Source organism: Lutra lutra, chromosome 8 (genome assembly GCF_902655055.1).
Source record: "Lutra lutra chromosome 8, mLutLut1.2, whole genome shotgun sequence".
In the NCBI taxonomy this organism is placed as follows: Eukaryota; Metazoa; Chordata; class Mammalia; order Carnivora; family Mustelidae; genus Lutra; species Lutra lutra.
The window spans coordinates 131,120,182-131,135,209 of NC_062285.1; the positions used below are offsets into that span (position 1 = coordinate 131,120,182).

Here is a 15,028-nt window from a genome sequence, read left to right on the forward strand (position 1 = left end):
GGTTCTCAGAGTAAATGTGGCTTAAGCAAAAGAACATGGAATTAAACCTAGCAATGGGGAAGAGGAGGCCAACTGGGGAACAGAGTTTAAGAGACCAGCAGGCCCCTGGCAGTGGGGAGGAAGGGGCGGGGCGGGGGTGGGCAGAGCGGAGGAGACATCTAGTGTGTGAGTAACGGCACACGCAGGCAAAAGATGAAGCCGAGGGAGGCAGGAGCCAGAAAGCACAAGAAAATGCCACTCAGGGCCATGGTCTCTAACGGGAGCAGGGGAAACCACGGAGGGGTTTTATGCACGGGAAAGGGGGATGGCAGGGCGGGGCATGGTTTTGGGGAAGCCAACGCATGCTGCTGACAGGGAATCCATCTGGGGGATGAATGAGCAGAGCGGAAAAGACTCATTTAGACAAAAACTGTTGGGGAGAGGTCACAAACGCTTAAAGAGGGATGGGGACGGGTGAGCTGGAGGGCAGTTGGGAGGTGGGATGGACAGACGTGGGGGAGGAAGTCTCGGTTCTGGAGTGCTGCTCAGTAGGAAGACGGCAGGGATACAACAGGAGAGACTCTGGCTGGGGCAGCTGGGCAGATCGTGGTTTGGAGTTTGCGCAGCTGGATTCTATATCAGTCATCACTGCTGTGACCGTCAAGTATGGCAACATCGTGTTTACAAAATGCTTTCCTACTCATTGTCCTTACAGGATTCTGATGCAAGTCTCAAGGGACACAGGATGGCATGATACGGGTGTTTCATTGGTAGGGAAATGAGATGCAGGTGTTCGGGACCTTGAAGGGGGTGGTCAGTAGCAAAGGTCACATTAGAGGATGGGACCCTGGAGGCAATATCCTTTAGGACACATCTGATTGTATTTTTTTCTTATTTTTTTTAAGCCATGAAATCTATTTGAATGGGTAAAGGTCCAGGACATAAAATAACGAACAGCTGGTCTTCCTGGATGAACGTGGGCATGCGAGAGTCTGAGCACCCATCCCTTTGTCCACCGTGCCAGGCAAGACCTCAAGGGAAGACCCAGGGTTCTCTGGAGCAGATTATAGCCCTGGGTGCCTTACTCCTTCAGTCTCCCACTGTCCGTGGATTTCAAGAGCGTTTTTTAAAAGGCTGATGATGGACTGATTGATTGATTAGAGAGAGAGAGAGAGAGAGAGAGAAAGAATGCATACACACAAGCAGGGGTAGAGGGAGAAGCAGGCTCCCCACTGAGCAGAGAGCCTAATTACAGGGCTCGATCCCAGGACCCTGAGATCACAACCTGAGCTGAAGGCAGACGCTTCACCAACTGAGCCACCCAAGGCGCCCTAAGAGCATTTTAATCCCATGTTGCCTTGGCTACAAAGGGGAGTGGGGCATTTTCAAAGACCTGCTGCCTTTCAGATGCTGCTGGGCCTTCACGGGAGTTACTCAGTTTAGTCCCTGCCTTGGTGGCTGTCACCATGTCACTCACTGAACACATGTTGGAGTGAAGGCTCAGAGCCCAGATCAGATGGCTCCTCAATGGCAAGCCAGGAAGTGAACTTGGGGTTCTGCTGAACCACTTCTGTGTTTTCTTTAAAAAGGAGAGGCTGCAGGCGTGCAAGGGGCAGGACACAGGATTGCCCAAAAAAGGAGAGGGAGGAAGGAGGCAGAGGGGTCCCACGTGCCGGGCGCTGTGCCTCCCCCTCCCATTGCTTTTCCCCACTGTGTTGGTGCTGAGACCCTGGGAGACAGAGAGGCTTGCTTTCACCTTAATTAGTGTAGCAATTTGCTAAATTTTGTTTTTCCCTTTTAAGAGTGTTAATCAATTTTAGCTCAGAATAGATTGGAATGGCACACAAATTACCACGACAATCCCCAAATGCTAAATTCTGAACATCTCGATCACCCTCAGAGTCTGAAATATGGGAAAATCAGAAACTCCGGCCGGCATCTCTGTGATCTATTTAAAATGTTATGGCTCTGAAATGAAAAGATAATGGCTTTATGAGATTTGGAACAAGCAATTTGCTAGAATCAGCCTCATGCCTAGGTGTTTAGTCCTTCCCAAGGTGATTGGAGATACACCATCAACATATTTCTGCAAAGTTACATGTTCCTCTAACAACAGCCATTTGTTAAATCCATAAGCATTACAGGGGACCAACTGTGCACCAGCAATCAGAAGAGCGAGATGTGCTCCCTGCCTCCTCTCCCATTAAAAAAGGTTCTAAACTAAAGCAGTAGATAGACAAAGATCTCCTCTTTCCTGGAGAGGTCAGGGAGGTTCTCAGAGGAAGTGCAACGTAGCAGAGTCCTTGAATAGGAGTGATGACAAGTAGGTGGAAGGGTATGTTAGCTAGAAGGAGCAGCATAAGCAAAGCCTCAAACGGAGGAGAGAGCGAGCAGAGACCAGAGGTGGTTTCCTAGGGCTCAGTAACAGAATGACTTTCCAGGAAGGACCCAGATGAGACGGGAAGAGTCAAGAACCAGAAGCAGGACTTCTTGAGACTGTGATCTCAACCCTGATCCAGGCAATGTGGCACTACAGATAGATTTTAGGTGAGGAAATGGCATGATCAAATGAGTCTCATTCAGTGAAACCTTCTACTCCAAAACGATGTTTAGTATTTACTCAGTATAATCTTTTAAAGCACATTCACATTTATCCTCTCACTTCTGTCTGCTCATTATCCCATGAGGTTGGTATTATAATCACCTGTTTACTGATGAGAAAAAAGATACAACAAAGGTGTAGATTAACTACTTTGTATCTTTTTTTTAATTTTTAAAATTTTTTATTTTTTCAGCATAACAGTATTCATTATTAACTACTTTGTATCTTAAGATGAGTAAATGACAATACAACAAATTAAAACCCAGGCCCCTCTGACTCTGAATTCAGCACTGAGCTCTCTGGGTAGCAGAACCACTGCAGACCTCTTTCAGATGCATACCAGGCCAATGGCCTCCCCCTCTAAAGAAAGCTTTGGTGGCCAGAACTGCCCAGACCAGCATGCATTCTGTCCTGAGGAAGTGGCCCCTTGGATGCCTTCCAGAGTAACATCAGATCTGGGTGGCAAACAGCCTGGCCATTCCCAGCTGAAAGCTGAGATTGCTGCCACTTCCAGTCTACAGAACCACAGCCAAGAAAAGCGTCCAGCTCGAGGAGCTCAGGGAGGCAACCTCGCTGCCCGTACCTTGAGCTCATCCGCATTGTAGAAGTCCACGCGCACGGCAGGCACCATCCAGGTCTGGAAGAGCGTTGCCAGGATCTGCTCCGCGATGGAATCGGCAATGATGTGGAAATGCAGGGGGTTCCGCCTGTGAGAAGTGGGGGGAAGAGGAGTCAGGAGGGACAAGCGAGGGAGTTCCAGCTGCAAACCCACATTCTTACCAATTTGTAACACGTGGTCAGTTTCTAAGAGCACCTGTGAAAGGACGTCAGGCACATTACCAACCCAATGCTTGCTGGTAACCAGGATGCCAGAGCCCAAAAGGAGAGCAGGCATCTCATCCCACCGGAGGATTTCAGACAGGGTCAAATCGTTGGTAACACTCCATTCAAGCCAACCACCGAACCTGTTACTAGCATATTTGTGTCTCTAAAAACCTTTAACAGAGCCTATGAAACAATGTGGTCAACCCTTTATTTCTACCACCTACACGTTTGGCCATTAGTTTCAGGAGCACGTGGACAGAGAATTAAGCCTTCAGACCAGCTGAATGCAACAGACAAGATACTTCTCCTAAAGCATGGTACTGAGTTCTGTTTTCTACTTATTCTTCTCCAAAGAAACCCAGGCACCCAAGATGGCATCACTGGGGACCCCCCATCACTGCACACCAGCTTGCCCTCACTTTGAATATTCCTACAGCTTTTATTCGTTCACCTCAACCAGCCGTTACTGGGGGAAGCACCCAAAGTACCAGGCAGCATTATACCAGGGCAAAGCTTCTGGAATCGAATGGAAATGGACCCAAATCCCAGTTGTGGCGTTTATTAGTGGGGATTTGGGACATGTCATTTCTCCCTCCCACTGCTGCTGCTTCATTCTGCAAAATGTTGAGAAAAATCTCTTTATCAGGCTACCGTGTCAATTAGGTAAGTTTAATATATAATGCCTATCAAAAATGAACACAGGACCATAAACAGCAGATACGCCTTCTTCTATGATATATACTACCGAGCCAGCAGAAATAATAGCATCAACTGTAATATCACAAATGAATGTCTTTGGGAAATCTAGAGATGCAAATGACCTGGTTCTCATGACCTTAGGGAGCTCATGCTCGTTAGAGGGACAGAGGACCCACGTGTGATATAAACACATAATTTTATGTTATCAACATCATGTTGATAACAATCACAACACAACACAAGCTCTTTGGGAGTAAAGGAAAAAAAGGGGGTTAATTCTGACTGGGTCAGGAGGACGTGGAGGAGCTGGGGAAGCTGTGTCTTAAAAGATACAGGAATTTGATAGGAAGCAAAGGGAAAGGGGACACAATGCAAGGAGAGTAATGGGAGACTACAGCCTGAGCCCAGGGCGTGCCGGGAGCGTGTGGGGAGAAGTGGTTAGCTGGGACTCTAGGGTCAGAGCAGAGGTGGAGGAGAGGAAAGAGTGCAGAAAGCAGCAAACACCCAAGTGAGCAACGTGGCTCACCTCTTAGCTTTGAGCCTCCTGAGTCTCTACCCAGCCCTGTTCTAGAGACACAGACCCTCTTTCGGCTTCCCACGCCCACTCTTCACCTGAGACTTTGCATCTTCAACTTGCTCTGTAAGTGACCTTGCATTTGCTCATTTGGTAAGGACTTACTGAGCACCTACTACTTGCTGGGAGACGAGCAGGATGCCGGGAACAAGGTAAGATAACCACTGCTGCCCTTACAAATCATGACCTGGCCCCGCCCCCCCTTCACACTCTGCAGCCGGCATCTATCTCTTATTCAGCTCTTAGTTCTGAGATCTGCCATCATTTTTCCCTAGAGTCCTTCCCTGGCTACACATGCCTGGCTCAGGGGTCCTTCCTAACAGAGGGTCATCGCAGCACCATGGACCCACCCGTTGGTTTTGATTGCTTGTTGTCCTGTCTAGATCCACACTTAACTGTGAGCTCGGGGAGGTCAAGGACCCCACCAGTCATGCTCCAGGGTATCACCTCGTAATCCAGCTCTGTGCCTAGAATGTGGGAGGAGTTCGATAAAAGGACTGAACGGATGGATGAGGGATAGACAGCGGACAGATCAGGGGAAGAGAGGCGCACACATCATGTGGAAGATGAGACTCGCAGAATGTGAAATGAAGATCTGATCTAAGGCCATGTCAGAGGAAGAACAGCCTAGAGGGATTTCAGGAAAAGAGATCTTAGATGAGGGGGGAAATGAAGCAGAAGAAGCAGAAGGGGACACTGCGGCTCCTGGGTTGGTGGTGATGTCTCTAGGACAGGGGAGGCGAGAGGAAAAGCAGCACAGTGGAGGAAGATGAGGGGTTTGGGATTGGAAGCACCAAGTTTAAGGTGAGGGTGGTAAAGCCAGGCGGAGCTGAGCGGATGAGTCTAGACCTGAAGGCAATCAGCATCCAAGGCTAACCCGCCATACACATGACAGGTGCTCAAGGGTGAGAAACAGGATAAATAAATAGAAGACACAGTCAGGACTGCAGAATTTCTCCATGGGACCCAATGCCTGAACACTGCAAATTCCCCCATTAAGCTATCTCTATTCAAGGGAAGGGGCACAGTTTCCTTGGAAGCCTTATTAGAAGCCTCCCTGTAAGAAGCTACCAGTTGGCCTGAGTGACGATTAGTGGTCGTGTACTAATCAGCCAGTGACTTACCTGAAGGGTTAGTGAAAGGCAGCTGGTCAGAGTCCCTGGCCTCTGGCGCTGGAATTGATACCACCAAGCCTCCCCACCCCCCAAAGGAGCCACAGTGGAGTCTTAACGCATCGAGAACGGACCAAGGAAAGCCTTTATAACTGCCAATTTGCATGGAGGAATGCATAATTTTAGACACAGAGTGACAATACCAAATAGACCAAGCTACGTATATTTGTTCCAACATGATCACGCTGTCCACCTGTCTCCGTCTTCCTGTGTGCGGGCTCTCCAGAGGATACTCACCGCCCAGCATAGAGTCCGCATGGTTCCTGTTCATCCTTCAGACTTCCCTTTTCAAGTTAGCTCCTCCCAGACACCTTCTTTGAGCTCATCCAGGCCCCTTTTTCCTGCTAACTTGGCATCTCCTATGAAAAACACGAATATCTTTTCTTTTCTTTTCTTTTCTTTTCTTTTCTTTTCTTTCCTTCTCTCTCTCTCTCTCTCTTTTAAAGTAGGCTCCACACCCAGCCTGGAGCTCAGAGTGGGGCTTGAACTTACAACCTGAGCTGAGATCAAGAGTCCAACACTGAGCTACCCAGGCGCCCCCACACCTGCCTACCATTTGTAGCATGACACCATGACACGTTTTCAAACATGCGGCTCCTTGTCTCTACTGTGAGGTCTTTGAGGACAGAAACCATGTTCTCACCTCCATCCCTGGTGCCCAGAAGAGAGCCTGGCATGTAACAGGTGCTCAAGAAACACCTGTGCAACAGGAAAAGGAGGCCAAAGCCCCTCCTTCTAGGCCCCCATTAACGTCACCGTTCTCTGCCTCAGTGGGGCAGAGCAGGGGTTCGCTGCTTCAGAACGTCTGGGCCGGAGCCCTGGCTGCGTAACTACTAACCGAGTGACCACAAGCAGCTCATTCATCTTCCGAACCCTCAATTTATTGATCTTCAGATCAGGAACATCAACAGGAGGTAAACAGTACTGCACGGTAAGGATTCCGTGATACAACATGAAGTGCCTGGTGTGTAAGATTTTAATGTATGGGAACCACCAGTGTGGTCTGAACATCTGTGCCCTGCCCCCCTCAAATTCACAGGTCAAATCCTAACCCCTCAGGTGATGGTATCAGGGAGTGGGACCTTTGGGAGGTGATTAGATCGTGAGGGTGGAAGCCTCCTGAAAGGGATCAGTATCCTTAGAAAAGAGGCTCTAGGGAGCTCCTGCCCTCCCTCCATCATAGAAGGACACAGAGAGAAGCTGGCAGTCTGTAACCAGAAAGCAGTCCCCCCTCTCCCCCCACCATCAGACCACGCTGATGTCAGGATCCCGGACTTCCCAATCTCCAGGACTGTGAGGAATAGGTTTCTGTGGTCTATGAGGCCCCCCAGTTGAGGTATTTTGTTATAGCAGCCCGAGCAGACCAGGATAATCATTGTCAGTGCTAACTTAGGAAACTGTTATTTTCTCGACTGCTTTGCATTATGCTTCAAATGAAGTAATTTCAATTAGTTCCTCCATCCATAAGCCCAAAAAAAAAAAAAAAAAATGAGTTGAATGAAGAAACATGCAACAAAGAGCTATGAAGCAGTAAGTACATGAAAGGCATAAGAGGGGTTTAGGTGACGCAGGAGCTGGCACTCTCCTCTCTCCGTGCAGCTATCAATCTGGCAGAAACACGGAGAGAATGCAAATAACTACACAAACACTGGAACACGGGTGTGCCCTAACACTGGGCCACCTCACGTGACTGCAAAGTTTGGGAATGGCACACCTCCCGGAGAGCCATCTAAATAGACTGATATGGACAGTAAATGAAGGGTACTCCTAGAGTTGGATGGTGAGCAACCTGCACAACTATACAGGACTGCTCTGCAAGGACATGCACAAAGTTACAGGGGTGCAAGAGGTGACTTCTCGACAGTGCAGAGTCTAGGATGTCTGCACAGACTACGTGGCAATTAAACTAGACCCTTGGATGAGAGGAGATGGGAGGATGGAGGAAGGCATAGTGCAGGATATGACGGAAGAAGGGAAGGAACAGAGGCAGGAAAGTACACAGCATGTCTAAGAAGAATGGCAGTGTTCTTTGGGTGGATCATACAGAAACATTTATTGGACACCTACTGCATGCCAGGAATCAGGAGAATAAAAAGAAAAAGTCAAAGTCCTAACAGCAGGCAGGGCCAGAGTGAGTGACTTCTTTAGATGCATGACTTTCATTATCTAAGAAAAAGAGTGCCAGATAAGATTTGGGTGCTGAGCAGGAAGGAGATTAAAGTTGTAATTTGGGACGTTCATCTAACTACAGAGCAGAAGATGGACCAGCATGGAAAGAGGAAAAGGCCCATGGAGGAGGATGCTGCCAGCATGTGTATGAGGCTTTCCCCTTACAAGCCCATGCTCTGGTCTATTTCAAGCATCTCCCCAGAATGGAGATCCAGAGAGATGCTTAGCTCATCTCTAGGGAAAAACTAGCTGTTTGCTTTGTCAAAGGAGTCCATGTGCCTCATCAGAAGAATAGGAAAACGCTCCATCAGCAGACACAGCAGACCCCCGGCGCAGGGGACCACTGAGACCCTGCCACTTCATGGACAGTCTCAACAACCCACTGCAGCTTCATCTCACTGCCGTGAGGCAGAATGCCCAGAACAGCTCTGCTAACCTCCACTTTGGGCACCATCATGAGAATGTGGATCCTGTCAACTGCCCCTCTCGGACCCACAACAAAAGCACCGGAAAATACTGCCCAGACTACTTTGCTTCAAGTTTCTGTGTAAACCAGAATTTTCCCCTCAAGTTTTGATCTAGAAATCCAACCACCAATGGGATGGTCGTAGCCTCGTGCCCACGGGCCACTGAGAATCAAGATGGCCTACTTATAACTCTTCTAACCCTAGGTTGACTAAGAATTTGTGGGGTTGGTTAGTAACCTGTCTCTCCTCAAGAATGTAAATGCCATGGGGACAGACATTGGTCTGTCATCTGCTGGTGTAGCCCAGCCCCCAAAACCACTCCAGGCATAATAAATAGGGGCCCTGAACACATGTCCATCCTCCCGAATTCCCTGCCAAGGTTAAGAGCACACCGTTCGTCCAGCCTCACAAGCTAGAAACAGGAGCACGACCAGGGCTCCCTCCCCACCCATCTCCCACACAGCTAATTAATCCCACGCCCTGAGAAGCTGCTTAGTCTGGTGAGTACAAACAGGTCTCTGAAGCCAAATTGCCTGGCTGCTGCTTCTCTTGGTTTGTCATGAACGAATGACACGACATTGGGCAAGCATGTTAGTTCTGGAGTCTCAGTTTCAGAATCTGTAAAACGGGGTTGTTATAATCAGATTGAGTTAAAATGTATGAAGCACTTGGAACGGTGACCCACAAGGAATATGGACTTAATAAATGTTAGCACAATGAGTGTATCTGGTCTCTGGTGAGATCTCATGAATATATTCACCCCTTCTCCCCCTTGTCTCCGAGCTGGCTTCCGCCAACAGATCCTCTGTCCTGTGAGCCCTGAACTCCCTCCAAAATGATCACACAATCCTCTGCTCAATGTACGATGGGTAAAGTCCAGCATCCTTCATGGAGCTAACAGGATCTTTGATAATCTCATCTTGTCCACCTCTCCAAACTCATGTCTTCCTCCTCCCTCCTCCACCCAACCTGCACTCCAACGTCCTCTTCTCCAGACCTGCATGTGACCAAACTCCTCTCCTTCCTGAGGAATAAAGGGCCACTTCCTCAGGGAGGCCCTCCATGGCCACTCCATGCAAAGTGCCCTCCCCATGGCTCCCCCACGGCGCTGCCCTGTTTGGTTTTTCTTAGCACTTCTTAGTATTGGAAATCTCTATAATTCATCTGAAGGTCTATCTCCTGCCCGCTCCTAGAATGTGACCTGTGTAGGGCAGAGATTCTCTACTTTGACAACGCAGCTGTCCTCTTGTTTTCTCTCTCTACAACCCCAGTGCTTGGCCAGTGCCTAACCATGGGTGCAATGTCAGAGATTAATCAAGTTTTCCTGCAGGCTTGTGTGTGTGCTGTCTCTCTCTGGAGCATGACCACCTTCACATTGCCTTGCTAACTGTGTCCAGTCTTCCCTGGTCAATTTAGACACCATGGTGCTGAGGAAGCCATTGCGCTGGGTCACATGCCCTTCCTTGTGCCTCCCACAGATTTCCAGGCTCAAAACACAGGTGAATGCTATCGTCTACTGACAATTCACGTCTCTGTTCCCTGCTAGATGGAGTCTTGGCACTGGAATCGTGTTTTGTGAATAAATTTATCCCCAGATTTTCACTAGTCCCTTGTAGATATAACCACCCAGTAATTATTTATTGAAAGAATAAATAAACAGACAAGTTAATAATTATAAAGGAGATCCCAATATCCTGTCTAACACAGTTACCCGGTATTACGAGTAAAGGCACTTTGGTAAAATGTGGGAGTAAAACTTTTAGCGTTGGGTTGGGCGATGGTCTCTTAGGCACAAAGCCCAAAGCACAAACCACAAAAGTAAATATAAACTGGTTTTCATCAAAATTAAAAACATTTATGTTTCAAAGGATACCATCAAGAAAACAGAAAAGATAACCTCAGAATCGGAGAAAATATTTGCAAAGGATTTATCTGATAAGGGAACTGTAACCTTAATACATAAAGATCTTTTACATCTCAAACAATAAAAAGAAGTAAGCTAATTAAAAACTGGGCAAAGGCGGGGCGCCTGGGTGGCTCAGTCAGTTAAGCATCCAACTTTTGGCTTCGGCTCACGTCATGATCTCACAGATGGTGAAATCGAGCCCCACATTGGGCTCCACGCTCAGCGGAGTCTACTTGATGGTTCTGTTCCCCGACTCGCACAGCTCTTATCTAAAATTAACAAATCTTTAAAAAAAAAAAAAAAAAAAAAACTAAGCAAAGGATTTGAATAGCCATTTCTCAAAAAGGATATACAGACGGCCAGTAAGTACAAGAAAAGATGATCAGCAACATCAGGCATGAGGAAAGGCCAATCAGAACCACAAAGGAGCACTTCACAGCCACTGAAGCGGCTAAACTAAGACGACAACAAATGTTGGTGAGGATGCGGGGAGACTGGAGCCCTCACTTGCTACTTGTGCAATTGAAAGATGGTATAGCCGCTTTTGGAATCTGGTCCTGGGGGTTTCTTCCAAAATTGAGCGTAAAAAAAGTCACCACTGTTGAGCTCCTCGGGAGTCCCATTCCTAGCTGGACAGCAAAGCTGGCTCCCAAACCTTCACAGGAGCATTATCCGTAACTGCGAAGAAATGGAAACAACCCCAGTGACCACCACATGATGAGTGGATAAACAAAACACAGTCAAGCCAGGCGCTGGAGTATTACCGGTGACACGAATAAATGAAACACCGCCACCTGCCATGAAGCAGATGGACCTTGAAAACATGGTGCCCGGCAAAAGGAGTCATCTCGAAAGACTAAATTGTCTAAGACTCCATTATATGAAATGTCTTGAATAATCAAATCTACAGGAACAGAAAGATGAGGGAGGCTGCCAGAGGATGTAAGAAGGGGGAAACGGGGAGCGACTCCTCACGGATACAATGGGGTTCTTTGTGAGGTGATGAAAACGGTCTAATATCAGGGAGCAGTGAGGGTTGGGCAAGTCTGCAAATACTAAAAACCAACAGACTGTACACATTTGAAGAGGGAATGTTACAGAATGTGAATTAAATTCCAAGGCTCACTCATTTGCCTGAGCTGGGAAGTGGCCTGTGAGTTTGGGGGACAGAAGAGACCTGGTCTGCTCAGGGATTTCTGGGCTCTGTTGCTTGGGGAGCTGCGCTGTACAGCGAATGGTCCACCATGTTGGGAAGGCCGGCAACCGTCAAGGCTGGCCTCTATTGGAAGGGAAACCCAACTAATAAGGACAGAAAAGAGCCTGACTGTGCCCACATGTGAAAGGACATCCTACCGGGCCCGCATTTGAGAAAACGTCCTATAGCTCAGAACTCAGAACTAACTGCAAAGCTATTTCATCCTCCATGTGTGACTTCTGAGTCTTCTTTTTAAAGTCACTTCTTCACTCAGGAAGGTAAGAAATAGTTTTAATGATTCCAAAATCAGCCAAAGGCCAAGAGCCTCCCACCTATTCTCTTTTGTTCACAGGGAGATTAGCAGGCGAGAGACAGATGTTATGGACATATTTACACCAACTGAACTGCACCAGGGGAGGGATAAGAACATCTTCAGAATTTCTTCTTGTTCACGAAAAAAAAAAAAAAAAGATAATTTTCTTGATACAGGATTTGATGTTATCTAATTTTATTTCTGTACAACACCTAAAATAGTCTTTTATACCAGTCACCAATTATATGCATTTTGGGAGCGCAGCTTTAAGCCCACGAGAAAAGGCTTCTATGTGAACCGGCCAGCAACACCTTCATATACAACAGGTCCCACGTAGCCTGCCGGGGTCTGAACAATACAGACATTAAGTCTGGTCTATATTCAGACCAGATCACACTTTGACAACAAAGAAAGAAGCAAGTTTGTGTTTTATCTTCAGCAGAGCCCGCAGACTTTGCTCATAATGAGCGATGCTCCTGCTGCCTCTGGTTTCCTTAACTGCTCCCCTGTTCCAGGTTGGGATGCAATAAATATGGTAATACAGAGAGCAAAGATGATTAAACCCCAGCTTTCTCCCTGCTTTTCCTTTCTTATCTTGTCAGGAATGTGCCACAGCCCCTACAGGGCAATCCAGGGTCTGCTTTTATTAAAATATACAGGGACATCTGAGCTGAAATAATCCTTAATTATTAAGTTTATAATGGAACTGCAATTTTAGAAAAAGAAAGAGGCTGTGACAGCACCTCCAATGCTCAGTGAATCTGTTACACTTAGAGATTTAATAGAACTCACTGCAGAAAAACACAGCGGCCAGGAGGGTTTTTCGGTGTGAGCTCTTGGTTTGAGGGAGGACAAGCGGCACTGATAATGTGGGAAGATTCAAGGACAAGTGAGCTGTGATCAGCAGAAAAGCTTTCCATGGGGGAAGAACAGAGCAACTTTCAAAAATCAATCAATCAATCAATCAAAAGGCCTCCAGACTTTGACAGAGCCAAGGTTAGAATCCCAGGAGTATCAAGGACTCCCCTATGACCTTGAACAAGCTATTGAACCTCTGTGAGCCTCAGTTTCCTCATCCATTTGTGGGGAAAAGGGCATGTACTATACCAGACTGGGATGAAGATCAAACACGATGGCCTACGGGACGCTGGTATCTGAACTACACAGAACAGCTGTCTTTGGTCTTATGTACCTGCAGGACCAAATCGCATAGATGTCCTCCTTACCTGTTCAAAGACATCACATGCCCACGGCACCTTCTCTTTTCCCTAACTTTACTGAGGTGTAATTGCCAAAAACTGTATAAATTTAAGGTACACATTAAATATATTATAAACATTTAAGGGGATATATCTATATATGTCTACACTGTGAAATAATTACCACAATCAAACTAATGAACTTACCCACCTCACAGTCACAAATTCCTTTACTCCATACTTTTTTCTTAAGTCCTCCTAGAATGTTAATGTCCAAGCCTTTATTTTATTTAAAGTAGGCTCCATACCCTGTGTGGAGCCCAGTGCAGGGTTTGAACTCATGACCTGGAGATCAAGATCAGAGCTAAGATCAAGACCAGAGGTAAGATCAAGAGTCGGAGGCTCAACCAACTGAGCCAACCAGGCGCCCCTCTCCCAAGCCTTTAAAACCACTATTTACTTCATGCTCAGCACCTCAAAAATACATACTTTGATGGAGGGATGAAGGGATGATGACAGAAATCCCAGTAATGGTAACAATTCTCTACATGGTCACCCAAAACGATGATTCAAAATAGAAAGAATAATAATGATACTCAAAATAGTGACTTTTTTAAAAAAAAGATTTTATTGGGGCACCTGGGTGGCTCAGTGGGTTAAGCCTCTGCCTTCGGCTCAGGTCATGATCTCAGAGTTCTGGGATCGAGCCCCGCATCGGGCTCTCTGCTCAGCAGTGAGCCTGCTTCCTCCTCTCTCTGCCTGCCTCTCTGCCTACTTGTGATCTCTCTCTCTCTATCAAATAAAAAAAAAAAAAAAAGATTTTATTTATTTGACAGACAGAGATCACAAGTAGGGGGGGCAGGCTCCCTGCTGAACAGAGAGCCTGACGTGGGGCTTGATCCCAGGACCCCGAGATCATGACCTGAGCTGAAGGCAGAGGCTTAACCCACTGAGCCACGCAGGCGCCCAAAATAGTAACTTTTTTTACAATGGAGAGCTCAGACTCTTAAGTTGGACTGGGTACAAAGCCAGCTCTAGCATCCTCTCTACAACCCTGAGCTACGACTTAATCTATGGATTCTCAGCTTCATTGCCTGTAAAATGGGGATAATTATAGTTCTCACCTCATGGAGTCACAGAAGCATGAAATGCATTAATATCTGAAAAACATTAGAATAGACAGCTAGGTTCGTATTTGTTCAATACACAAAACAGAGAAATGTCTCACACAGATTATCTCTGATGACAGTCCAGCAGGGCTCTAAGAGAGGTTAGGGGACAAACCAAAGCTCTAGAAAGTACAGAGATGTCACTAGGGTCACCCAGCTCACAGATGGTAAGACCAGAATCAGAACCTAGAAACTGCTTCTCCAATAAGTTGAAGGTTGAATAAGCAATAACACAATTAGAGGCAGACGCTAGGCACAAATACGCTGTTTTATCGTCCGTGTTCTTTAGGGGCAAAAGTGAAGTTTAAAAAAAACAATCAAAAAACCCAGCTGCTTGATGTGCAAAGTAAGGGAAGTCACCCAGCTTCCTCCTGCCAACAGGGCTGCAGAGTGTGAGAATAAGGAGATCATCCTCGCAAACAAATATTAAATTTTTACAAGCTGGCCCACCATCCTGCCCAGGAGGTAAACACCTAGCTGCTAAGTAATTTTATTTTTTCCTCTGTTCACTAAAAAAGCTCAGTTTCCTTGAAGAGGAACTATGCTTCCCAGTTGATTTGCAATTGGGAGCTGGAGTTATACCTCCCCCCAATTTTTCTTTAAACATCCTTCCATCTAGGGGACACAGGCATATACTGTGCTATTTTGTATGACGTAAACCCTCGTTCACATGTATTTTTGTATTTAGTTTTTCTCATCTACCCTTTTCCTTCATCACAGAGCTTGCGTAATGAGATGACCAAAAATACACGTAAAGAG

At 46.8% G+C, this 15,028-nt stretch overlaps 1 protein-coding gene across 3 annotated transcripts in view; it reads right to left on the reverse strand.

Moving 5' to 3' along the window:
• LARGE1 (LARGE xylosyl- and glucuronyltransferase 1) overlaps positions 1-15,028 on the reverse strand; it is a 528,909-nt gene that overhangs the window by 261,140 nt on the left and 252,741 nt on the right. For all 3 annotated transcript variants that reach the window (XM_047740096.1, XM_047740097.1, XM_047740094.1), the window contains exon 5: positions 3,165-3,288. In XM_047740096.1, coding sequence (XP_047596052.1) covers positions 3,165-3,288 — 124 coding nt within the window. The remainder of the gene's footprint in view (positions 1-3,164; positions 3,289-15,028) is intronic.